This window comes from Vulpes vulpes, chromosome 10, assembly GCF_048418805.1.
Source record: "Vulpes vulpes isolate BD-2025 chromosome 10, VulVul3, whole genome shotgun sequence".
NCBI classification, from domain to species: Eukaryota; Metazoa; Chordata; class Mammalia; order Carnivora; family Canidae; genus Vulpes; species Vulpes vulpes.
In genome coordinates, this window is record NC_132789.1 from 45,828,001 (window position 1) to 45,854,623 (window position 26,623).

Genomic DNA, 26,623 nt, shown 5'->3' on the forward strand with positions numbered 1-26,623 from the left:
TCCCCGGAGGTCTCTGTGAGGCACACACTGCCGCCAGCTCTGGGAGGCGGACGAGTCCCTTCTCTGACTCGTGTTGGCCGGTGACAGGTGGAGATGGACAGACAGCAGGACTGGGGGAGGCCGGGCTGGGGCCACCGAGGGAGAAGGGCGGTGGCCGCCCCATGGACGGGCTGCCCTGGGCGCCAGGGGTGCTCTGTCCTCCTGGCACCCGGATGGATACGAGCATCCTCCTCCAGGGAAGTCAGAGCCAGGCCACGCCAGGGCCCCCTTCTCCCTGTGTGCCCTGGAAGGTGGGGCCCAAGGCCCCGGTAAGATCCCGTCCCTTCTCCTCTCACACCTAAGCAAGGGCGGAGAACAGTCCACATTTATGGGGCCCCTGCTGTGTGTCGGGCACAGTCCCAGATGCCTTACAAACAAGCACAGCTCTTCACGGGACCCCCAGTGCACAAGTGGGGAAACTGAGGCTCAGAGCAGTTTTGGCACATCCCCATATTTATCCAACGAGTGAACGTGGAGCCCAAGCTCATACACAGGGCTGAGCTGACTCCAGAAGGCCGGCCCTTAACCCTCCGCCTCCTTAAACCCCTTGCCTCTAGGGCAGCTCGGGGGGCTCAGGGCCTGATCCTGGAGACCGGGGATCGAGTCCCATGTCGGGCTCCCTGCATGGAGCCTGCTTCTCCCGCCGCCTGTGTCTCTGCCTCTCTCTCTCTCTCTGTCTCAATCTGTGTGTCTCATGAATAAATAAATAGAATCTTTAAAAAAATTTTAAAAAAACAAACCCTTGCATCTGCGTAGGGGACCAGGACAGGTGATGACCCAGCCAGGTGGCATCTCCATGTAGGCAGAGACCCGGAGCCGGGAAGGTGAGAAGGTCCAGGCAGACCGTGAGTGTGCCTTGGTCACCAGGCCCATGGACCCAGCTCCCGGCTGCCTGATGGGGCAAGCCCTGGCATCTCAGGCCATGGGGCCACCGGGTGTCGGCAAGCTCTCAGGTCTAAGCTGGAGCCACAGACTCGGGCTGGGGGCAGGACGTGGCTATGGGCTCAGCTGCAGGTGGGGTGGAGGCTGGAGTCTGTCCCAGGAGGACCGGGGCAGGCCAGGGAGGAGACACAGCCCCCAGTGTAAGAGGGACGGGGAGGGGGCAGGGGTTGGGGGGAGACAGGACGGGTGGGGTGGGGTGGGGGCGGGGATTGAGGGATGGGGTGGGGACCAGTCCTGGTGGGGGGACAGGGAGGGTACAGGGTGGGGAGATGAGATGGGACAGGGTAGGGACAGGGGGATGGAGTGGGGGGACAGGAAGGGGATGGGGGACGGGGTGGGGGGACAGGGTAGGGGGACAGGGAGGGGACGGGGGACGGGGTGGGGGGACAGGGTGGGGACAGGGGGACGGGGTGGGGGGACAGGATGGAGGTGGGGGGACAGGGAGTGGAAGGGGTGGGGGGACACATGGGGTGGGGATGGGGTGGGGGACAGAGGAGGTGGGCTGGGGGGACAGGGTGGGACAGGGTGGGGGAATGAGGAGGGGATGGGGGGAGGGGGTGGCGGTGAGGTGGAGACAGGGGGATGAGGTGGGGGGACAGGGAAGGGACGGGATGGAGGGACAGGGTGGGGGGATGGGGTGGGGCGGGGATGGGATGACAGTGGCATGGGTGGGAGAAATGCTGTGTGGCTGCCACCCCGCGAGGTGACGACCCCTGCTGCCTGGGCCCTGCCCCCCGCTGCCCCCACTCCCCCCTGGCCAGGGCTCACATACAGGCCCTGCAGGGAGCGGTGCATGGGTGGAAAGCGCGTCCCTGATGCTCTTTGTGCGGGGCCCCTGGAGCTAACAGCAGAGCAAGGAGGAGCCCGGGTGACTCCTTGGGCTTCCTGAGCTGCTCCCGGGAGGAAGAGCAGCGGCCACACTGGTTACCAGCCTTCCTGGCCTGTGTCCCCGGGGGACGGGCAGCCCAGGGCGGGGCCGAGGGTCGGGGTGGCCGTGGAGGCTGCTCCCCGTCCCCACTTCTCCCCACGCGTGCCCTCTGCTTTCAGCGCCTCGACCTATTTGTGCACTCGCTCACTCCAGGTTCTTCCTCCCTGTGGTACTTAGTGAGGCCTCCCCGCCCGGTCCCCGTGCGAGGTGCATGCAAGGAACTGGAGGGCGGACGAGCCCTGGGGGGGAAGGGAAGTGCAGGAGGCACCAGGTACACAGGGGGGACAGCGGACTCGGAGCCAGTGGCTGTAAAGTGCCACCTGAAGGGGATGCCCGGGGGGCTCGGCAGCTGAGCGCCGCCTCGGCCCAGAGCGTGACCCCGGGGTCCTGGGATCCAGTCCTGCGTTGGACTCCCTGCAGGGAGCCTGCTTCTCCCTCTGCCTGTGTCTCTGCCTCTGTGTCTCGCATGAATAAATAAATGAAATTAAAAAAATAAAATAAAAGAATCCAGCTGAAGGATGAGCGGGAAGCAGGCGGGGCGGGGGGGCGGGGAAGATGGAGGTGGACGGGGAGCACTTGGCAAGGAACCAACCTTCCAAGCTCTGGGAACACCCAGAGCAGATCTGGCCTGCCTGGCTGTCGAGGCCGCCAATGGGATCGGACACGGATGACCCCAGGCCTGGAAACCCCCTCAGGCCCTCCTGGCCCGGGAGCGTGCGGTCAGCTTACCGCCACCGCGCTGGTGGCAGGAGGGGCGTGAGGACAAGGCATGCCACCGCCGGAGGCAGGGTGCCGCAGTAGGTTCCTCCTTCGCGGAGCGGCGTGATGACCGGGCTCGCCCAGGCCCCGCTGGCCCTCCCAGGGCCCCGCGCTCCCACCCCCTGAGCCGTGTGCACTTCCTGAGAACTGGGTGGTCCCTTGCCAAGTCTCTCGGTGCCAGTCCTACTTGTCATTGTAATTATGTGATTTAAATTAAACATCCCATAAACTGATGAAATACGAGTGTGAAAGGAAATAGAGTTGCAACTGCGGGGACTGAATTGAACCCTTGGAAAGACTCCACGAAGGGGAATCTCTGAAGAGGATCGCCTCCCAGATATCAGGTGTGGACGGCCAGGTCCGCCACGCCCCAGCGGGGCCGCTCCGTCGGGGCCCGTCCTGCCCCTGTCGCGCCCCAGCACCCCACACAGTACCTGGCCCGCCGTGGGTGCCCAGTGGGTGCTTGTTGACTGACTGAGCTGCAGCACAGCTGGTCTCGGGGGCGACTACGCATCACGGGCGCAGCTTATATACGACCGACGGCGCGGAGCACAAAACCACGACCGAAGCAAACACCTCTGCCTGCATTGCACGGATTGACCAATAAATGCGCATTTAAGTACTTGCACACCGTGAGCAAAGCTCGCAGCCGCACAGGTTTCCTTTAGAAAATTACTTTTTGCCCACGAACTGCATCATCTGCAAGGCTTGGGGCAGGTGTCAGGAAAAGGGGTTCATAAAGGGCCATACAAATTCTTGGGATCAGTTATAGTTTCTGTAAGAACTACTCTGGGGGATCCCCGGGGAGCTCAGTGGTTAGCGCTGCCTTCAGCCCAGGGCATGATTCTGGAGACCTGGGATCGAGTCCCACGTCAGGCTCCCTGCATGGAGCCTGCTTCTCCCTCTGCCTGGGTGTCTGCCTCTCTCTCTGCATCTCTGATGAATAAATACATAAAATCTTTAAAAAAAAAAAAAAGCTACTCCGCACTGCCATGGTGGCAAGAAAGCAGACGGTATGTAAAGGAGCACTCACGGCTGTGATCCCGTAAAACTCGATTCACAAGAACCGACGGGAAGCTATTTGGACGAGTGTGTCAACCTCTGCTCCGAGGAACCGATTGGTCCCGGGCCCGTGCTGCGATGCCGGGGTAGCAAGGCCAAGAAAGCCTGTCCCTGCCCTTGCAGAGCGTGGCTCCGACCTGGGGAGACGGTCACGACTTGCTGCATTCGGACCCCGGCGGGGGGGTGAACGTGGTGCAGGGGGGTCACGGTGAAGGCCAAGGCTTCCTCCCGTGGGGGCAGGGAGAGAGTCGGGGAAAAGGAGGCCCTATGGTTGGGTTTATGGGAGCAGCGAGCGATGTTTTCCCGGAAGTCAGGTGAGGCAATAGGAAAGGACATTCCAGGTGCAGGGAGTGGCACCTGCAGAGGCATGGAAGATGTTGGAACTTGAAACGGGTGTCACCAGAGAGGGATGGTGTGGAAGAGTCTGGGCTTCGTAGAAGACAGCGGGTGCGGGTGGGGAGCCAAGAGGGCTTGGGGTGGCTGTAGGGTGGCAGGCGCCTGCGTCCCATGTCTTCCCGCGCCAGCTTTGGGGCTGCAGAGATGGTTTCTGCTTGACCCCGGGATGCAGAGGTCCCTCCACCCCGTGTGGGATCCAGGGCAGCTGCTCTGGGGGCATGAATCCAGGGGCCGCCAACGCAGGGTGGGGGTTGTGCAGACACGGGGACGTTGCAGCAGCTGAATGGGGTGCACTGCAGCTCCCGTGGACCCCCACCCACGTAGGGAGCCAAGGGAGTGGCCCCCATGGCGGGCGCCAGGCCCGCTCTGCAGTTGGGGGGGCCCGCGAGGCCTCCCCGGGGGACTGCGGTTTTCAGGAATTCTCAAATCTAACCCGGGGTCTCCTGATGCCCGTGCCCCTGCGCACGGCCGCGTGAGGGGCTGCGGTTGACCCCCACCTCGGCTGTTTCACGACAGGGTGACCTGGAGGGAGCGCCTTGGCCTCTCTGTGCAGTCAGGGCTGCCGCGGGGGCCAGCACGAGCCAGGTCCTGTGTTCGAGTGGAGACGGCGCGCGTGTGCACACACGGGAGCCCTTGCATGCGGGTCCACGCGTCCAGGGGAGGAAGGCAGGCTGCAGCCAGACCCCGCGAACATGCAGGGAGCCCGACGGAGACTCGATCCTGGGACCCCGGGGTCACGCCCTGCGCTGCAGGCAGCGCTAACCGCTGAGCCACCGGGCGGCCCTAAATGTAGTTTTCAAAGCTTCAACCGAGTGTGCACCCACATGACCACCATCCCCTTCAGAACGTGGACGACTCCGTGGCTCTGGGGCTCCCCCGTCCCCTCGTCCCCCTTGCCGGGACCGGCACCCGTGCCTCTCGCCCCAGCTCTCGCATGCAGGGCCGTGTCCGCAGAGGTCCCGTGGATGGAGCCGCAGCGGGCTCGCCGCCTGTCCGCTTGGCTGTGCATAGTCACGGGTCCAGGGGGTGCCTCCAGGCCGGGACCCCCATACCCTCCGGTCACCACTCCCTCCCTCCCTCCCCGTTCCTGGCCCCGTAAAGGGCCTTGGGTTCTGGGTCATTCAGGTAAATTCTCCCCATTTCCGCGTCCCTCCTGCACGCAGGCTCCGAGCCCTGTCATTGCGAGGGGACTGGATGGGCCCCGGGAAAGCCCGCCGTGCCCCTGGGGCCCCTCGGGCGGGGGGGGACCTACATGGCTCAGCCTGTGATATTTAAACGGGAACCGGTAAGATGCGGTAACGGCTTCTGCGACAGCTCCCACCCGGGGTTCATGGGTTATGTTGTTGGAGTTTGGTGAGAGTCAGCATTTGCGTTAAATACTCCGCTTTGCAGGGCGTGGAGCCACTTGGTGGGTTCCCTTGCTGAGCGCGTGGTTGTGGGGGGCACCATGCGGCATCCCTCGGCCCCCCCCCCCCGCGCTCTCTCCCCGGCTCTCCCCATGTGGGTCCGCGTCTGGGAAGACCTGGCTGTGGTTGCGTCCCTATGCTCCTTCGCTCCTGGCTTCCGAGGGGGTCAGATCACCAGAGGCATCAGCACAGACTGGAGGAGAGGAGGGAGGATGAGTTCCAGGTGTCCACTCCTTGCTCCGGTGTGACTCCCACGAACTGCCTGAGGATCTGGTCCTGTAGGGTGGCCCTTCCCATCCAGCCCTCTTCGTCAGGGTCCGCACCCCCTCGGCACACCGTAAGCGGGCACCTCACCCTTGCCCTCAGTGCCAGCCCTGGGACCCTGCCTTGCTGCTGGTGGTTAGTGTTAGGGACCCCCGTTTTCCCTCGGGATCCTGACGTGCTTGTCGGTTGCTCGTGCAGACGCGAGAAGGTGGGGGCTCCCAAGTATGAGGCCACGGCCAGGCTGAGGCCCAGGTTGCGCACTGCCTCACTTCAACCCGCGAGTCTTTGAAGGAACGGCTGCTATCGTCCCCATTTTACGGATCGGGTCACCGGGAGTTGAGGTCAGCTGACCCTTCTGGAGCCCGAGCCGTCCAGCAGGCCCCTGCACCCGCTGCGAACGGACCCCAGGGGGACCCGCACCCGCAAACCCACGTCTGGAGGCAGGGCTGCAGGGGGGAGCCCGGGCACCCTGGTCCTGGAGCTGCTATGCGGCCCACACGGGGCTGGCCTCCCGCCCGCAGCCCTGCCGTTGTCGCTGCAGCCCGGCGGGCACGGTCCCTGGGTGGCCGGACCCTGTCCCAGGCCAGGCTGGCGCCGAGGGCGAGGGCGAGGCTGGGGCTGGACGTGGCCCCCAGGGCTTCAGAGCCAAGTGGAGCGGGACGGGGATTTCAGGGCATCCTGCACCCTCAGACAGCACGGGGGTGCAGGACAGATGGACGCGGGTGAGCCCATGCAGGGGGGTACAGACCTGGGGGGGCGAGTGGGTGCTTGGGAGAGGGGCGCGGGCTGTCCCCGCAGGGCTGAGGAGCTTCATCCCTGGTCCTACAGGCGGAGGGGCCCGGGGGCTGCGGGACACGCGGGCAGTACCCAGCAGGGGGCCTCGGGGGACACGGTGGGAAGTTGGCGAGGCCGTGGCCCCGTGCAGAGCCCCAAAGCCGCCGGTGCCCCAGGGAGGGCGCTGCTGACCCGGCAGCTGGTCCGGGGGCTGTGCCGGGGGGCGCCCCCCAACGGGCTGGGCTGCAGAGGGGAACCTAAGGGAGGAGGGCAGCCCCCGGGCAGGGGAGGAGCCCCCGGAGGCCCCCCCCAGGGCCTGCCACCCCAAGTACCTGCCCGGGCCCTCCCCTCGGACTCCCCTGCCCGGGGTCACGGGCTGGACTTTGGCCACGGGTCAGGATTCAGGTGGGCGGGCGCCTCTCCCGCGACTCCCGTGTGTCGTGCACCTGAGTGGCCCCTGGCAGCGCAGCTGGTGGGGGGCGGGCTGCGCCTCTGCCGCCGGCCCGAAGGATGCACGGGCCCCGCAAGCCCCGGTAGCCTGGGGACGAAGCTGCCCAGCCCTGCCGTGGGTGTGGGGAAGCCCCTGCGTGGCTGCCCCGGCCGCCCCTGACCCACCCCCTCTGTGCCCGCAGGTTCACCGGAGCCAGCCTCCCCGCTCCCGTCATCAGCAGCAAGAACTGGCTGCGGCTGCACTTTACGTCGGACGGCAACCACCGGCAGCGGGGCTTCAGTGCCCAGTACCAAGGTAGGCGGGCCGCCGGGCGTCCTCAGCGGGTGCAGGGCTGCGTCCTGGGGAGCTCGTCCCGGCCCCGGCCTGGGTCCGGCTGGCCAGGGTGGATGTGCCTCGAGAGTCCTGTTCTTATTGGCAGACCTGGGGTCTCTGTGTCTGCCGTAGTGGCCTGTGGCCCCGGGGTCACCTCGCCCCACTGTCCCTTCCCAGCCCCTCTGCAGGCCGGGTGCTCGTGAGCCGGAGTGCCTCCAAAGAGCCGGGCCGGGCACTCGGGCAGCACCACCTCGATTGTCCTGCTTCATTCCCCTGCGAAGTAAATGCCGTCAATGTCCCCATTATATGGACGAGGAAACTGAGGCTTAGGGAAATTAAGCAGCTTCCCGAGGCAGCTGACGCCCCCTGCCTTTTATTATTATTTTTTTAAGATTTTATTTATTTATGAATAAATAAATGAGAGACACACAGAGAGGCAGACACAGGCAGAGGGAGGAGCAGGCTCCATGCAGGGAGCCGATGCGGGACTCGATCCCGGGACCCCGGGGCGCAGGGAGCTCTTCGTTCTGGAGGAGGCCCAAAGTCCAGGGGGCGGGGGGATGAGAGCAGATGAGATAAGGACGTTCCTTTCGACCTGGAGCTTACTGGGAGGTACACAGCATTTCTGGACACCAAGGGTGGGCTTCGTGACCACCGGCAGTCACACGCGGATGTTGGTTCTCGCAGATTCGGCGGGAACTCGCGTTTCGCACCTGTTCTTCGTAGGGCCCCGGGCTTCCCCGCCGGGGCCAGCTGGAAACAGGGACCAAAGGAGGCTTGTGAGAAGCATTCCCTTCCTAAGCAGGCTCATTTCCTTAGCATCGGGCAGCAGGACACCTTTGAAATATTTAAAACATAAACCAAAAAGAAAAAAAAAAACACCAACCTGGTCCCCTAGGTCGCCCCCCCCCCCCCCCCCCCCCCGAGAGCTCGCCTGCAAATATTTTTCTGGTGCCGACACTGGGCTTTCGTGGAGCAGAGCAGCCGCCTGGATCTTTTTTGTCGTCGTTTCCAACGCAGGGAAGCGGGGATGGACGTGAGCGTTTCATCCGAGTAAGAGGGGGCCCGTGTGTCTACTGTTTCCGGTGCCCGAGGGCCTGGCGGGCACAGTCAGGGTCTGACGCAGACCGTGGGCGCCCAGCCAAGCCGCGCAGGAGCCTCCGGAGGTCGGGAGCGCCCTCCTGCTGCACACACGGCCCCGCACCATCCCACGGGGCCCCCCTCCGCGCCCTGTGGCAAAATGTGCCTTAAATTCGCCCGTTTCCACTAAAGAAGCCGAAGCCCCGAGAGGTCGCAGGGCGCCCCACGCTGGCCCCGCTGGCTGGAAGCTGTGAGTCCCTGCAGGGAACCCCAGCGCCAGCCTTGCCTGCTTCGCCGGCAGCTTCTCAACTTTATTTTGTGAATCTCATCCCACCCTTTAAAAAAAAGGACATTTTCCAGCACAACCCAGGACCCATTTCTGTCTGTGGGACTAAAGAGAAAATGTTACCAAGGGGTGTTGACCCGATCTGAGCATCATGCGCCCTGAACGTTTCCCGTTTCTGATGTTAACGGCGACCACCCCACGGAGTCCATGGCCGGGGACGACCCACAGCCCGAACGTCAGCTTCCGTGACAGGCTTCCCTACCTCGCGCCTTCCCGTCTCCCTGAATACGGCCCCAAACGGGGTTGGCACGTCCACGCGGACCAGGGTTTCCGGAGGGCGTCCTAGGTCTCTGGCCCTTGGCGTGCATCCCTCTGCCCAGTGCTGAGCAGTGGCCCAGCCTCCCTCGTCTCCCTTCACCGCCGTAGTGCCAAGGACCAGAACCGCCCGCTGCTCTGAAGGAACCACGAGCACAGCCCAAGTCATGGAGTCGGAGACCCGGGGGGCGGCAGAGGCGGCTCTAGGGAGGGGGCACGCGGCCTGGCTATCATGGAAGGGGGGGACCTCGGGGATGAGGCGGCCTTGGACCCCCCAGCACGGAGGCCTCCCCACAGCTGGGAGGGCAGAGGGGGTGGGGCACCACCCGCAGACCCACAGGGCAGGAGGGGGCCTGGGTCAGTGTAGAGCGCAGGGTGGGGGGGCCTGGGGTCAGCGACCAGGGCAGGAGGGGAGCCTGGGGTCAGTGACCAGGGCAGGACGGGGGGGCTTGGGGGTCAGCGACCAGGGCAGGAGGGGAGCCTGGGGTCAGTGACCAGGGGGCCTGGAGGTCAGTGACCAGGGCAGGAGGGGGGCCTGCGATCAGCGACCAGGGCAGGACGGGGGCCTGTGGGTCAGCGACCAGGGCAGGACGGGGGCCTGTGGGTCAGCGACCAGGGAAGAAGGGGAACCTGGGGGTCAGTGACCAGGGCAGGACAGGGGGGCCTGGGGGTCAGCGACCAGGGCAGGACGGGGACCTAGAGGTCAGTGACCAGGGCAGGAGGGGGCCCTGGGGTCAGCGACCAGGGCAGGAGGGGGGCCTGGGGGTCGGTGACCACAGCAGGATGGGGAAGCCTGGGGGTCAGTGACCAGGGCAGGAGGGGGGTCTGGGGTCAGTGACCAGGGCAGGAGGGAGGCCTGGGGTCAGTGACCAGGGCAGGAGGGGGGCCTGGGGTCAGTGACCAGGGCAGGACAGGGGAGCCTGGAGGTCAGTGACCAAGGCAGGATCGGGGCCTGGGGTCAGCAACCAGGGCAGAGGGGGACCTGGGGGTCAGTGACCAGGGCAGGACGGGGGGGTGGGGCCTGGGAGTCAGCGACCAGGGCAGGAGGGGGCCTGGAGTCAGTCACCTGACCTGGGTCTTCCGTCCCCCTCGTGTCTGCCGTGCCTGCCACCCGCCCACCCTAAGGGAGCTGGAACAGGGAGCAGGGCCTGCGGTGCCCTGCTATGTCCCCGGGGTGCCCTGCCATGCCCCCGGCGTCAGGCTCCTGGCACAGGGCAGGCCAGGGAGGTGTGAGGATCGGACCTGGGGAGACAGCAGCATGGGGTCGGCTTCCACCGTGCTCAACTTTGTGGCTTGAGTCCCAAGTGATTTATGGAAATTGGGAGCTAATGGTCCCCAAGCTGAGTGTGTCGATGGACAGTGTCTTCCCAGGAGCCGCATCGCACAGGAGGCAGATGAGTGACGGACGCCGGGTGCATCCCGTTCCCGTCTCGCTGGGGGGAGTTTCAGGGTTTCCTGCCCAGGCTCGGGTTCCACTACGGTCAGGGCACCGGGGCCGGGCGTTGCGGGGCTGCTTGGCCTGAGGCCCGCCGTCGGAAGGGAAAGTGGCAGGCGTGTCTGCACGAGGCCAGGCCCGACTGCCTACGTCGCCAAGGTCGCTGGCAGCCCGGGCAGGAGCAGCAGCTCCGCAGCTTCAAGAAGCCCGACGCCGCGTCTCAGCGGCCCGCAGGGTAAACTCACCCGTTGGAATCCAGGTTGCGTGAATCGAGATGCTTTTCTGGTAACAAAGCGAAGCTCCTGCTTTCCACGTGCACTTGTCTCTCCGTCGCCTGCGCCTGAGCCGTGGTCTCAGACCAAGCAGGAGGGCCCCCGGCAGCCTGGGGTGCACGCCCGACGCTCTCTCCTGTTCCTGTGCACTGCGGAGCGCCTGAGTCCTGGCCAGCCCCATTTCAGGGTTCTGGGCCTTCGGGGCCTCCACACGAATCCCAAGGTTGGGGCTTCCAGGCACAGGAGCCCGGAGCCCGGTGCCCACGGAGCCACGCATCCAAACCGAACCAGAAAGTGAGCCTGACGTGAAAACAGCTCGGACACACGGGCTCGGCGCCAGGCGCCTTGGCTGCTTCCGAGCCGACCCCCTCCTCTTGCCAGGAAGCGGCTCAAGGCACATATTCTTCTAACGGTCATTCGTCCACTTGGTCGTCATTTGGGGAATGTCCTGCGGGCTCGCCAGTCACAGGTCAGAGGTGCGGGAGCGCGGGGGACACGGGACGGGACGTCACGGTGCGAGGAGGACCAGCGGATGCCCAAACGGAGCCTCCGATGCCTCGACTTCTCCGGAGTGGGCGCAGCCGCGGGGCGGCCTTGCAGAGAGGAGGGGAGGACCCGAGCCAGGAAGAGCCAAGGGCACGCGGCCTTGCAGCCGGCAGCCAAAGCCATCGGGGGTCCCTCAGCTGCCTTTGCTTCTGGACATTTTCCTTGACTTCTCAGCAGTTGTCTGTGAGGATGCCGCCGGCCCGCTGACGGAGCCACCGCACCCTTCAGGAAGTTAGAGCTCGCGCCCCGACGCGGCCTGCCGTGCGCACCCTCCCGGCGGCTCCCCTTCCCGCAGTCTTCGGGGACGAGCAGCCCCCCAGGAGCTGTGCCTCCCTCATCTTCTAAGCTCCCGCCGCCCCCCAGCGCCCACATCCCTGGTGGAGGACTTGCGAGGGTCTGCGGTTTCCGCACCAACTCTCCCCTTCCTGAGCTGCAGCCGTGCGTGGAAGCCAGGACATCGGCACACGTGGGCCACCTGCGATGCTCAACACGGCTGCACCACCGGGGTCCCGCCACGGGCCCCGTGGCCCCTGCCCCCGCTGTGGCCACCGGCAGCGCTTCCTTGAGTGTCCTCCACTTTGAATCCTGCCACGTTCCCCTCGGAGAAGGCGGCGTCCTCTCTGGCCACGGTAACCGTCCGACTTTTCGTCAGTCGCGAGCAAACTGCCCTTCCAGACAACACGCGGCCCGCGGCAGCAGCTGCAGGGCTCTTTCCACAACCCTGGAGCCTGGAGCGTGGGCTGCTGGAACCCGGAGGCCGACTTCCATCCTGTTGATGGGGGGCCCGGGGCACGTCACAGCCCCACCCAAAGGCTCTCATGGGGCGTTGGTGGTTTCAGGACCAGACCCTGGAACCCTAAGTACCCTGGATTCCCACTTCTGCATTTTCCTTATTTATTCATGAGAATACACAGAGAGGAGAGAGAGAGGCAGAGACCCAGGCAGAGGGAGAAGCAGGCTCCATGCAGGGAGCCAGATGTGGAACTCCATCTTGGGTCTCCTGGGAGGTCTGTACCTGGACGCGCCCAGATCCTGGGCGTCTGCAGCAGATTTCCTGTCTCTGGCAGAAATCTGAGCGAGCTGAGCCGCCAGCACACTAGACGCTGACTTGGTCCAGCGAGGAACTGTGGGTACCGACAGCGTCTGTGCGGGGCCGGTGGCCAGGCCCTCCGTGACGAGACGGGGGGCACAGGCCAGGGTGCGCACCCGCCAGGCTTCCTCGGGGAAAAGTCGTATTCCGGCTTTTAAAAAGAGCACCCTCTGCAACATTTTGTGGGGGGGGGACGAGTTAGAGAGAATGAATCGGTGAACAAAATCCAAGCAACGAAATAAATAAATCAAAAAAAAAAAAAAAAATCCAAGCAATGCAGGGTTTGTTTACGGCAGGAGCATGGCTCCGAATCCCGAACGGCAGACGTTTGTTGGAAACCGTTCTTGAGGCCGAATGAGGTGGGTTTGGGGAAGGAACAGGGGTGGGGAGGTGAAGCTGCACAGCCGGGCGGCAGGAACAGGCAGAGCTGGTGCAGGGCCCACGCCGGGGAGCGAGGGGACTGCGGGTTCCGTCCACTGTGGGACCCCCGGGGTCATGGAGACACGCGGGGCACCTCGCCTCCTGCACCAACGGGTCCAGCCTCCTGCCGGCTCAGCCCAACAGCTCACACCACAGACGGGGGAGGAACGTGTGGTGCCAGATTCCTGCCGCCAAGTGCGCACCGAGTGTCCCGCTACCTGCAGGGCAGTGGGGGAACGTCCTGTAGCCCGCCCGGGCGGGAAGGGGGGTGAGCCGCCTGCCGCCCTTGGCCCCCTGGGGGACACGACTGCAGCCACCCAGAGCCCCGTCAGCCAGCTCCAGCCAGCTCTCTTCTCTGAGACCCCTGACTTGGTCCACGGCGCAAACGCCTGTGCCGGCGCCAGTTAACATCTTGTCCGTATTTGTCGCCGTGTGTGCCCAGGTGTGCATGTGCATTGTCGCAGGTGTGCCCACTGTAGACGCGAGCATGTGTGCACGTGCTAGCATGCATCTGTGCATCCACGCGCGGCCGGAACCGTGCAGCCCGCAGCGGGCTCCTTACCTGCGGTGCATCGACGTCACGAGATCAGAGCTCCGGGGAGATGTCATCGGCACAACACGAGTGGGCGCTCCACAGACGGGCGGGCAGACCAGCAGCACGAACGACGGCGTGCCAGAAACCCTCTAGCCCTTGCCGCTTCCTCCTTCGTTTCCGCCGGGGTCTGTCGGTCATGCCATGGAGAGCTAGAGGGAGATGCGCCTGTTCCCTGACGCTCTGCACCTGATCTGACCCGGTGCGTTGGGCTAGCTCGTGCCAAGCGCATTTTGTGGCTGATTCCCCGTCATGTTCCTTTTTCCACCCCCCGATCACTCACCATCCACTTGGTCAAATGCTTTGAAAGACAAAGGAGCTGTTCGTAACTTGAGGTGTGACACCTTACCCGGGATCGCTGGAGGACTCGGGCCCCAGCCCACGGAGGCGACGTCGTGGTGTCAGCATCCCTGGTGATGGGGATCTTGCATGGGACACATTCCTGGCCTGGCATCGGCTCCCACCGTTGGGTGCCCCTCCCTGGAGCCCGGGCCCGTGCCGGCGGGGCCTGGACGTGCATCTAGAGACTGCGGTGTTGGTGTGAGGAACCACGGTCCGGGGGCACAGCCCCTGCCTCGCCCAGGCTCACGAGTGGTGTGCACAGACCGCGCAGGTGACACCGCTCAGGGACAGGCTCGGAGCAGTAATAGGGTCACAAGGGTCGTACGTGAACTAAGGAGCCCCCAGAGGCTTCTCGGGGTCCTTCCAGTTCACTTTCTCGACCACTTTAGCAAGTTCCTTCCTGCGGGAGTAGCCGGGAGGGAAGGAGGAGGACGGGTTTGATGCTACTGGGGAGGGCGATGGCGTCGTCCGCTGCCAATGGGCCGCGGAGGCGAGGGTGTAGGGCTGACCTGGCGGGTCTCAGCGGCTCGCTCCCTGCCATCCCCTCATGTCCGCCCATGTCTCACGGCTCCCCTGCAGGAGCAGCAGCGGCCCCTGGGAATGGGGTTCCTGGCACCCGGGGACCTTGAGGCTGTGAAGCGGGCGCCTGGGAGGACGCGCACCTGCTCCTGCTGGGCCGGGTGCCCAGAGCCACCCGCACAGACGGCCCCTGGCAGGGGTCCTAGAGACCCAGTCCCGGTGCCAGCTCGAGCTGCCTGGGACCAGCCCTGTCCTCTTCGGGACGACTGGCTGAAAGGATCCCCACTGCTTCGCCGTGCTGGCGGGCCGTGAACAATGCATGTTTCCCGCCCATCCCCCCACTTGTAACAGGCCCACCGTAGTGCCCATCGCAGGTTCCCCTGCTGGGTGCATGCGGAGAGCAACGCGCGTTCATACGAAAGGTGGGGATGTGCGTTGGGAAGCGGCAACTCTGAACTTGGTCGTGCATTCGTGTTAGCAGCTTGCCGAAGGACAGACCCTTGGGGAGCCGTGGATGCAGGCAGAGCGGGGCACCACGGGGGGACCGGGACACGGGCCCGCACCTGCCTCATTGCTGCGGCTGCCGCCTGGGGCACGGGAGGGCTCCTGGAGCAGGTCACGGGGCGCCTGGGGTCACTCCGGGGGCAGGTCTCAGGGGAAGATGCTGAGGTCTCGCCAGGAGCCCTCTGCGTCCCAGCTGCGTGGCCCATGGCGGCGAATCACTTAAACCACCCTGAGCTGCAGGTTAGTGACCAGGTGGCTGCAGTGAGGACCTGCCAGGTTGGGGTTGACGGATGTGTGAGGAAGCAATGGGACGGCCCTTCCTCGGATCACACCCCCCACGTACCAGGCTCTGCTGCGGGCACTAAGGATGCCCCCAGGAACGATTTGGACGCACGTCCCGGGGTGGCCAAAACCACTGAGTCCGCGAAGCAGGGTGCGCCACGGTCAGGGAGACAGGAGGGGTGGGAGCGGGGCAGCGGAGGCCAGAGAAAGCGCCTGCACGGAAGCTTCCAGGGACGGAGGCCACGAGAGGAGCCCCCCGGGGAGAGCACGCAAGGGAACCAGGCTGAGGCGGGGGCGCACAGGGCGGCCTGGGGAGCCACAGCAGAGCGGTCAGGCTGGAAGACAAGACTGAGAGGTGCCAGGAGGGCACCCAAGACACGCGGGCTCCTCCTTTAGGTGCCATGCTGGGGCCAATGTGGGTCTCTCTGCGGCCCTCGTGGTGCCTGCGGGCTGCACGGCGCGAGGGAGCTGGGCGGTCACGGCGACCCGGGGGGAGCCCCCGAGAGCTGCACCAGGGCGGTGGACGCGGACACCACACTGGGGGCGGACGGGGAAGGATCCTGCTGCATCGGGTGTGGATGGCAGTGCCCGCGGGTCCGCGACGCCCACGCAGGGAAGACCTTGAGAGGCCTTTAGCCCAGGAAGTGGGCACAGGAGGTGCCTGGGCACAGTCACCAGCACTGCTGGGTGGTGAAAGCAGTGGAGTCACCCGGGGGGGCAGCTGGCAGGCAGCATGGGGTCGGGGACCCACGCCTCAAGGAGGACACCATGAAGCCCTTCGAGGCCTGCAGAATGCCTTGGGAAACTGAGGCAGTCAGACACAAAGGCCCGGGAACTGTGGCATCCCGGCCCTGGTGCCCGCTCGGTGCTATTTGGCAAAGTCCCGATGAGCCGTGGGCCCCACTCAAGTGGGACCAAAGCCCCGTTCAGCCCCCAGCCGCCCCCCCCCCGGTGACCTGCGGGCCCTGGCCTCCCCGCCTGCAGTAGCTTGGCCCTCCTCGGCCCCCCAGGACCCGCCTCCCGACGTCCACCGGCCAAACCCAGAGCCAAGGGGTGACGTGCAATGGGAATCACTACGAGACCGCGTGGCAGGGGGTGTGGACACTGCTGGCCCTTAATTCCCCCCCGGGGCCGTCCTTGGCCCCAGAATGTCCCAGGCCAGGATCATTCTAGAAGGACCCATCCCCAGTCACAGGTAATAGCTTACACGCTCTTCCCTCTTGCTTCCTCTTTAGTCAAGAAGCAAATTGAGCTGAAGTCTCGAGGGGTGAAGCTGATGCCCAGCAAACACAGCAGCCAGAAGACGTCAGTGTGTAAGTGCCGCGCAGCCGCCGGGCCTGTTGCTTGAGGTCACAGCCGCGGGTGCAGGGACGGTGGGGAAGCCGGGTGATGCGGGGTGACCGCCCTCAGTCCTGGTTCTCCCTCACCCCATTGTAACCCAGTCCAGGGAGTCATTACTGCTCCATCTCTCTCTTTATTTTTCCTTTTGAATCACTTCCACCTGCTAAAGCAGTCCTCTCTTCTGCTCCTCGCCCGGGAGCCGGTGCCGCCCCCCGGGGCCTCACCGGGGAGCCTGGACCTGGCCAGGCGAGAGGCTGGGCTCCCGCGTTGCAGCGGGGGGGGGGGGGGGGGGGGGGCGGGGGGGACTCCGCGGGGGCGCCCGTGAGAACGCGGTCGAGCCGCTGGTGTTGGGACGACTCAGGGGCACATCCGGCGCTGGGCAGGGGGCTGCAGTGTCACCCGGAGGCAGCCGGCTCCAGCCTGTGCTAAGGGCCTTCGGGGCTGGGCACGGGGAGGCTTCAGGAAGGCTCCGGGCTGCCCAGCAGGCTGGAGAGCAGCGGAGGCTTTCCCAGGAACCGCCCTGGTTTTGTTGCAATGCTGGGTGTAGGCGCCTTCTGGGCCCGGGGCCCCCCGGGGCTGGCTGAGGGGTCTTCTCCGTCCCCCCGGGTCCCTGGGGCCGTTCGTTGCCTCTGAGCTTTGTGGCCTCGGGGGCCGAGGGCTCTGCTGGGCGCCGGGGGAGGAGCCGGGAGCCCCCAGGGCCACGCCGGGGCTCTCAGGGAGCAGGCCTGAGCCACAGGACAGCGGGTAAACTGAGGCTGGCATGATTTCATCTCGGAGTTTGCCCGGAAGCCACAGGCACTTTGAGGAAATGGGCCAGACTGGGGGGAGCAGGTGTCTATCCCAGGTGGCCACGCCCCTTGAGGCCCCAGTGTGTTTCCAGCGACCCCCTGCCCTCCCCTCTTCCCCCGGCATGTTGGGTCTGGGACGGGCTTTCCTGGCCTAGGACCTAAGAGGTGCGGGAAGCGGCTACAAACTATGCCACGTGGTGCTGGGCGCGCATCCTGGGCAAGGGGCCAGGCCTGTCCTTGGCGGCTCGGGGGGCCCAAAACGCCCTCAGAAAGGGGAAGACGCTTTTGCCCAAGTGAAATGATGTGGAAGCGCCCCAGGAACACAGACCCAGTTCTACTCCAGGACCCTCCCCTCCCCGGGGTCCCCCCGCCGGGCGGCGGCAGGTGTCTGGCCCTTTGGGTCCTGCGCACGCTCCCCATGGACAGAGGCCCCGAACCTCAAGAGAACTGGAGCCCACGCGCCTCCCGCCCTCACTTGGGTGCCCCGGCCGTGCCTTCTTCCCCGCGGGCCCACGCCCCCCTCCCTTCACCCCTTGGGGGCCGGCAGCAGAGGGGTGCTGCAACGGAGGCCGCAGGAGGTTGCAGGCAGGGAGGCGGCTGCAGGGAGGACGGGGAAGGACTCGCCACTCCGACCGTGGGCTTTGCTGGGACTTGCCCTGTCTCCTTCCTGGAGGGAAGGCCGTGCGCTCAGTCCTCCCGGAAGACGCGGTCTCGGGGGCCTTGCGTACGGAGCCGTGGCTGGTGACTTCTAGAATGGTGCCTGAGCCGCACGTCCAGCGGGGCTCGGGGGGCCGGGGTGGGCCTGCAGGGTTCCCACGCAGGGGCAACGGGAGGGCGGTGGGCACGGGAGCCAGACCCCAGGAGGCCAGTGCTTAGCGGCGCATCCCCCGCGGGGTGAGCGGGCGAGGCTGGCGTACCCAGGACGGGCACGGGTGCTCAGGGCCAGCGTCCTCGTCCTTCCTAGCCCGGGGGGTCCCCGAGGTCCCGTCCCCCCCGTCCCCCCATTGCTTAGAACAGGGAGGCGCCTGCCTGCGCTCACTCTTACGCCCCGGCCCGGAGGGTCCTGGACCCGCAGGAGCGCTGACATGAGAGGCTTGGCGAGGACGGCGTGGGCCCGGGCCGTGCCCAGCGGGCCGGCTGCCTTTCACCCCGCGATCGGGACGCCAGGGAAAGAGGGGCGGCCCCGGGGCCTGGAGCTCAGGCCTACGCGACGAGGAAGCCGCGGGGTGAGCGGCCTGCCCAGACCCGGTCGGTCCCCGGCGGCCACAGCAGGGCTTCCGGGAGCCTGGTCGGGTCCGTGAGCTCGGGACCCGGTGAGTGTGGGGAGGGCCGCAGGCCCCCCAGGGAGGACACCCCTTGCGCCCGCCTCCCACACTCGGGTCTCGGGGGGCCCTGGCCGGCTCTCATCCTGTCCCCCGGCTCCAAGGGATGGGCCGCCCCTGAGCATCTCAGCTGTGCCCTGCCTGCTCGGGACTCCTCAGGGGCTCCCCGTCATTTTCAGGATCGGCCTCAAACCCCTCAAAAGTCTCCCCTGCGGAGCCCCCCCCGCCCGCTCTCCTGTGCCACTCAGCACGCTCTCCCCTCTCCTGGCCTCGCCGGGCAGCCCTCAGTCCTGTCTCCTCGTCTTCACTTCACCCCTGTGTCCTCTGCCTACCTGGACTGCCTCTCCTTTGCCACCATGTGCTCAGTTCCTACGCTCTCAGGTGATTTCCTGTTAAGCGCCACCTCCTCCACGCAGCCTTCCAGGCTCCTCTTAGCGACCTAAGACAGGCCTTCCCTCTTAGTCTCCTTGGAGCTGCGCCTCCTATCACTTCCCCATTGTGGTTCTGCAGTTGGTTTCTATTTCATGTCTCCACCCGACCGGGGGGATCCCTGAGGACGGGGGTCATACCTGACATCTGACAGTGGCGTCTCCCATGGTATCCAAACTGGGGTCTTGTACACACTCGGTGCTCAATTAATGCTTGCTGTGTACCGGTGTATGGGAATGAGTGCGTGGGTGGGTGAGTGAGTGAGGAACGGAGCCGTTGCTCGTATTGTGGGACGGTGAGTGGGCAGAGGGGACGTGGGCCACGGCAGGGAACACTGCTCCACACTCCCCGTCATCTGCGTCTTGGGGCTGCTGCTGGGATCGTGGGACTGGCAAGGCCCCGATGGAAGGCCTCTGGCCGGGCCGCAGCTCCTGGTGGTCCCCAGAGCCAGGGATCCGGAGGTGTGAGGGCCCTGCAGCCTCACGGGCGTGACCGTCCCGTCCCGAGAACAACAAGCCAGCGTCGCCCGTGGCTCTCTGCCCTCTGGACTGCAGGCAGGAGGGAGCTGTGTGCATCCGCCGCCCCGGCCGGGCTTCGCCTCCGGCCCGGAGGACCATGCACACGGCCGTGTAGACCACTGCGGTGTTGGCGAGTGTGAGAGCATCACACCACCTGCCAGGACCACCACAGGGGCCGTCCCCGCTTGGCGCCGCTGGCCCATGGCCGTGGTCGGGGAGGCTCAGGTTGCTGCTTACTCCGCTTGAGAGGTGGGAAGCCGTTTCTTGGCAGAAAGCAGCCGCCTCTGAGCTCACGTCCCTGCTTTGAACGTCAGAGTGCAGCTCTCTCTCACATCCTTTACTGTCCTGATCACACATCCACCTTTTATTTACACGTCCTTTGAGTCATTTCTCCATCTGGGGCTGAGGTTGGGGGTGATCATCTCATCTAGAGTTGCCACCCGCCCCGGATCCAAAGCGCAGGGTGAGGAGGTCCCCCGGGGGCTGCGGACCTTCTGACGCCTCTGGCCGCCGGTGTGGGGCGAGGGGACGGGGTGGCTGCCAGTCCGGGGCGCCTGCCTCCAAGCCCACGTGCTCTTGATGAATTTTGCTTGGACTTTGCTCCTCGAGGAATTTGTCAAAAGCAGCTCCCCTCCTTGCATATTCATGCAGCCTGAGCCGGGAGACCCCGGGACCCCGCACAGCCCCGCGGAGCAGGGCCTCATTCTGTCTCTGTGTCCACCCCCCACCCTGAGCCACTGCCCCGGATGTGCCTTCCTGTGATTACCCATCTCTGTATGTGCTGTTTTTTGCTTTGTAGTAACTCAGGTTGGTGTGTCCCAAGGACATAATATGTGTCCAGACCCTGGCATACCTGAAAGGGGCAAAAGACTAGGCTCAGATTTCAGGTAAGACCTGTTTGGGAACTTTCTCATTGCAGAGAAGGGTGGATGGCCTGGTTTGGGGGGCGGCAGCGGGGAGACAGGGGCTGGCCTTCCTAGAGGTACAATGCAGGGGACAGTGTGGATTCGGGAATAGACGCTTTCCGGAGAAGAACTGTGGCCTCCGGCGTTCTTTCCCGGGACTAGTGCCCACAGCCTTATGGGGAAGGCGAGAGCTGCATATGGCCAGTGTCACCCAGCAGACCCATCCCTGAGTCACAGGAACTGCCCTCATCGGTAGTGATGTCTCCCCTAATCTGGAGAGACTAGGGCCCCAAGGCAGTACATCTCGCACAGTTCCTAATAACCGAAGCATCCTCCCATAACCCTCCATTTTCATTAAAGTTTATGGGTATTGTCCACCCAGTCTGAGCGGTCCTAATTGGTACTTATCTCAGAGCATGGCTGTTGTGCTCACAAAGTCACCTTTAAACTCCATCCCAAAACCATTACATGCCCCCCCCCCCAAGAAAAAGAAGATAAAGAGCAGGTGTTCCTTTCCATGGGGATCTTAAATGATGAAACAGTGGAGTAGAGGTGAAGGGCCAGAGGAGAAATAACGCTTGGGGTGGTACCGCTTTGTGGAACAGAGAAGGACTCGGGTGGGCCCGGGGGCCCAGGGCTGAGCTTACAGACACGCCCTGTCTCCCAGGTTAGGATCCAGCGTCCAGTTCACCTGCAGCGAGGGCTACGACCTGCAAGGATCCAAGCGGATCACCTGTATGAAAGTGAGCGACATGTTTGCGGCCTGGAGCGACCACAGGCCGGTCTGCCGAGGTGAGGGTGCCCCGGGAAAGGGAGGCGGGCCAGATCCCGGGCTGCACGTGGAGGATAGGGCCCGGCTCCTGGTACACCTGATCCCACCTGAGGGTACACACTCTCACCCAGCCTGGCTCACCCCGCTGTGCTCCGGGCCTTGGGCTCTGCATACACTAATTAACTTATGATTGGTCAGCACCTTGTGGGTATGAGGTCGGGAGGTACGGAGGGTGGGGATTGCCCTGCATGGACCTTACAGTCAGGTGGGGCGGGGGTGGGGGGCACAAGGAAGCAGGTTGCCAGCTCATTGCACAGACAGCACGATTACAGCGAGAGTGGAAGGGAAGTCGCCTTGCATAATGTCACCCTGGGATCCCTCCACTGTAACACGTGTGCGTCCCAGACCCTCTGTTTCTTTCTGTAAACAATACACAGGCCTGTCACCTCGAGAAGGGTGCGCTCAGCTAGGCAGGAGTCACGGGGGCCGTGATAGTAGAAGGCTTCTTTCTCCGTGGGATTCTTCTAACCCCACACCTGGGCATCTTGTTTTCAAAGGCCCCGCCACCCCGCAATCCCAACCATCGCTTGGCTGAGGCTGGGCTGCCAGAGGCCCCATCCTCCACATCCTAAAATAGTAGACCTGAGTGTCTTCCTTCCTTGAGATGGGACGGCAGCTCCCTCCTGGCCTCCTGCTGCCCCAGGACTCCCTCCTCCTCCTCCTCCTCCTCCTCCTCCTCCTTCTCCTCCTCCGGCTCCCCATAGCTGGCTGTTAGGCTCTTCTGCTCTCTGTGCGTCTCTCGTCGACCGTTGGTGCGCATGCCCAGAGCTCAGTTCTTGGAGCAAGAGTGAGTTTGTGAACAGAGCCAGCAGGTGCTGTTTGGAGCGGCCCTGTTGAGGGGACAGCACATCGCCCACTGTCCCGTCACGTTGCGGATCCTTCCCTGTTTAAGACGGAGATGCTTTGCTTCTCCCCAGGCTTACGTACCGAGATGAAATTCATGCGTAGAAAGGAGTCCAGGAGAAAGAGCTTGGATGATGATTACCCTAAGAAAGGGACAGAGTTGGAACTGAGACCCACTCTGGTTGGTTGTTTTTTTGTTGTTGGTTTGTTTTTAATGTGTTTTTGAGGCACCTTGGAAGAGGGTCATGAAGATACCTTTGAAAGAAACCTGGGCATATATACTCATTCTCACCGTTGACGTGGCCAAGACCCACCGTTAATAATGCACTTTGTGTTCTCACTCATCTCAGCTACATCATTACCTAATATTTCTTTAAAAATCAAAAGAATTTCAAAGATTGCACTTACTTAATATTTTTTTTAAAAAATCAAACAAAAGAAGAAGCCTGAAGTATAACTCTCAGCTTTGCCACCAGCTGGCCATGGGAAGTTTGGCAAATTACCTGTTTGCCTTGGGCTTGTTTTCTTACCTGTAAACGTAGATAATGGTACCTGTGCTACCCGTCTTGTGTCGATGGGGTCAAATGGAGCTGCGGATATGGACACACGTGGTGAATCGAGAGGAGCTCGCCAAGAACACCCATTTCCTCGCACTAGAATATCAGCTCGGTAGGGCAAGGACTTCTGTTTTGTTCACTGCCGAGAACGGGGCCTGGACCGTAGTAGGTGTTTGATAGCATACGTCGGGCGGGTGATTGAATGAATGAATGAATGAATGAACAACCCAATAGCAAACACCCCACCCGATTTCCAGGGAGCAGAGAAACCAGCTGTGTAGAGAGGCGCAGGATTATCATGTTGGAGGGCCGGGAGACCCTGGGCCGACCTGCCCTTTAAGAATTCCTTTTGAGGGGCCGGGATGACAATGCCTTCGGGCAGCAGTGGAGTCCCGTCTCTCCCAAGACCTTTCCACTGGTGGAAGATTATCCTCTCGGTAAGGGTGGTGACGGACATGCATAGGCCCAGGGAAGGGAGGGCTGGTGATTCAGAAGGAAGGTCACAGTCAAGTGACCATGCTCCTCCTTTTCTCCAGATGTGCTGTGTGGCCCCTTCAGGTCCTCTGCAGTGACTCTAGTGCACTGGACTCTAAATTCTCCGCCACCTGTTAACTGAGCTCCAGGCTAGGCTTTACACCTCCTTCCCTCACATCCCCTGCCACCGGAAGGCAGAGGAAATCCATGGAAAGCAAAGCCAGGCACACCTGCATTCAAATGCAGCTGCCGCCACTGGTTAGCCGGGCCTCCTTGAGCAGGTTCCTCCCTGAATCTCTTTTTTTCCTGCTAAAAGGCAAAGATCATAAGAACGTGACTACTCCCCAGCATGTCCATGAGGACTACAGGAGGCGGTGGACTTGAAAGCGCTTGCTGAGACAGGATCGAGGAGTGCCCGCGAGGCTCGCGTGCTCTCGTGGCACCGTCTGCGCGCAGCCTCCCCGGCCTGGGTGCCCACCCTCACCCCTCGGGGCCTGTCCCTCGCTGTCTCGGCGTGTTCTACGGCCGTCCCTCAGCTGGACAGACACACAGACCCCTGCTGCCTAGCAGCGTGCTGGTCCAGGGCAGGTTCCTGCCTCACCTTTAGCCATAGCTGTGCCCTCACTTATGAGCTCAGAAAACAAAGTCTCCTCTTCCCAGTGACGGCGACATTTGAACAAGCCACGTTAGGGAAGGCGGCCAGCGCCAGCCACGGTGGAGAGGGGGTTCTCAAGGCAGTTAGAATGCCACTGGCCCCCTCCTGTTTCTTGCCCCTGGGTCCCTGGGACGGAGGAGGAGACAAGCCACAGCCTCCTGGGTCTGGACCCGGATGGCCCGTCCTCAGCTTCCCTGAAGGCCAAGGGCTGAGACAGACACTCGCTTCAAGGCTCCTCTCATTGTGATAGTTTTGAAAGTTTTTCTTCTAGAAATCTCTTGTTTTTAATTAGTTAGAATTACTGTCACAATTGTAAATTTTTATAGCGGTGCAAGTGAACTCCACTTCAAGAATAAAAAGGGACAAAACCCTTTGAATTCCAGGATAGCTCCACTAATAAGCAGGTTATCAAAAGATCACACTCTAAAAAGGACTCCACTACCAATAACAGCGGTATTATTTTTTTCCCCTCTAATGCATTTAAAATATGATTTGATTTTAAATATTCATTTTCCACACAATTAATTTCTGCTAAAACACGGGGCCTGGCAAATAATAGGTTCTCAACACATGTTGGAGGGTGACCTGAATGAGGTGATGATTGGAATGAATGAGAAATACAGGACCGTGCCCTCATTTTTGAAATTTGAAATTAGGTATTCACGGGTTTTTCTTTCTCTTCCATCCCACCGAAGAAATAAAGAAAAAAGAAAAAAAAGAAAAAAAAAAAAGAGCGAGTTTCAAGTTTGACTCCTAGACGAGTTTGATCATCCCAAGTAGACTGAGGGCAATGTGAATTCTCTGCAGCCCCAGGTAGAGACGGGTAGGAGAATTCAGAGCTTCTCAGACCTGCTTTACATATGGAACCCAGTATTTAAAAAATGAGCTTTTGCAGAAGCCCACTAATAAAACAGGTACACATGGAGCTTCTTTCATTGAGGCAGGGGCATGAGATTTAGTAGGGCCCCCTCTCAACAGCCCCTGGGCCACCTCCAAGGAACGGTGGGAGGCTGGGGTAACTGGTGACGGGCACCAAGGAGGGCACATGATGGAATGAGCACTGGCTGTTACATCTGAAACCTGTGATGCACTATATGTTAACCAGTCGAATTTAAATAGAATCATTTAGTAATTAAAAAAAAAAAAAAGTATAAAAAGCCTTTTGGTGGATAGAGCACCTGACTCAGGACTCAGAGAACTTAAGTTCAAGTTCCAGCCTTACTGCTAACATACCACATGGCGCAGGGCAGATTACCAAAATGCTCTGAATCATCTCCCTCGTTCTCGTAAGATGGGAGTGAAATGTGGGACATAGGGCACCCGCCAGCGGGATTGGACAGTGTGATGGCTTCCTTCTCGGCGGCCTCTGCTGCATCAGCTTCTCAGCCCCACGCCTTAAACACGAATGCTCAGAGCTCTGCTCTCCCCCCCACCCCTAACCCTCCCTACCTTCCTCTACTCTCCTTTGTAGATCCTTCCCCCCTTGGTGGTGCACTGACTGCCCCGTTGTTGCCTGAGACTCCTACCCCTATATTTGTACCAATGATGAAGCTCCCATTTGTTATACTACTTACACTTGTGTAGGCATTTCAATAGCATTTTCTATCATTTCTGCATGAGGAAAGCGGCAATACCCACATTTTATGTTTAGCTCAAACCTGGAGTGGTCAACCTTCTTGCCCAAGGGCGCAAAGCTAATGGGTTGAGCAGCGGTTCAAGCCCTAACTCCCAAGGCTCTATCCTACTGGAAAATGGCACAGGGATACCCTTCGGAGTCAACGTACTGGATGGAACCACATAGAACACCGTATTCCCCACCTTTTGGCAATTTTTATTTTGATTTAATTGTAAACCAATAGACAATGTGCAAAGAACTATACACTCTTGACCCAGATTTAAACAACTAATTTCGAAGACTCAATGAACAAGAAGGAAGCTGAGAAGGATCCGTCAGAGAGGTAGGAGAGAAGCTAGGAGGCACACAGAAGCAACAAGTGTGAATTTCCCAAAGAGAAGGACCCGTAGGGTCAGATCCTGCAGAAAGCTCAAGTGCAGCAAAGAGCAGAAAGCAACCACTGGGGTCAAGTGGCTCAACAGAGCGGCAACTGTTTGAAGTTGCCTCTGTAGGAAACCATCAAGGAAGCTGAACAAAGACAAAGGAGAGGACCGACCTCAGCTGAAATGTCAGTTGCTATGGAAACCATGAATCCGTGTGGTAGAGCTCACCAGTGGGGGATGTAAGAGTATCGAGGGCAAGAGGATTGGTAAGGGTCTTGAGGTGTGGACTGGGTCGTGAAGGAAGGACCCAGGTAGGGATCTGCAGGCAAGGAGAAACGAGGGAGCCAGAGGGCTGGAGGGGCCTACGCTTAGGACAACAGGTACGTTGAAACCAAGTCTGCTGGGTTCAGAGGCAGCAGGGCAAACAATGGGATGGTGGGGTTTAAGGTCCCATAGATGGACTCTGACAAGTCCCAGAACAGCAGGCCCCGGCTCCGCTCAGAGACGTGCTTGACCTCAGGCAGGGGCACCAGCTTTCACCAGGAGGACCGGCCTCTGGAAGGGGAGGGAGCCCTCTCTCCGTTAGAACCAGAAGAGAAGAAGTAGGTGGGCACACAGGCAGATAAGAGCGCAGACTTGGGGGTCGGGAAGAGGGTGTGCCCGCCAGATGTCCTCCGAGTCATCCACTGTCCTCCCGCCCGCGGTGGCCCTTGCAGAGGACGCTCCCGTCCTAGGGGTTTCTTCTCCCCGTTCCTGCCCGGCCTGTAACAGGCGCTCAGGAAGTGTCGGGGTGACCAACCGCGGGAGCCCGTGCAGGGAGTGAGCAGATCCATTAGGCCCGGGGGCTGTGGGCCCCGCTCCCTGGCCTCCCAACGGGGGCATCCCCGGGAAGGTTTGCGGGGCCGCTACCCACATGCAGGGAGGAGCCCCCGGAGCGTGGCCCCA

General features: G+C 62.4%; 1 protein-coding gene across 6 annotated transcripts in view; it reads left to right on the top strand.

The window, feature by feature from the left end:
• CSMD2 (CUB and Sushi multiple domains 2) overlaps positions 1-26,623 on the top strand; it is a 494,027-nt gene that overhangs the window by 222,990 nt on the left and 244,414 nt on the right. For all 6 annotated transcript variants that reach the window (XM_072723914.1, XM_072723908.1, XM_072723910.1 and 3 more), the window contains exons 6-9: positions 7,203-7,315; positions 16,252-16,329; positions 20,214-20,301; positions 20,987-21,111. In XM_072723914.1, the coding sequence (XP_072580015.1) occupies positions 7,203-7,315; positions 16,252-16,329; positions 20,214-20,301; positions 20,987-21,111 (404 nt within the window). The remainder of the gene's footprint in view (positions 1-7,202; positions 7,316-16,251; positions 16,330-20,213; positions 20,302-20,986; positions 21,112-26,623) is intronic.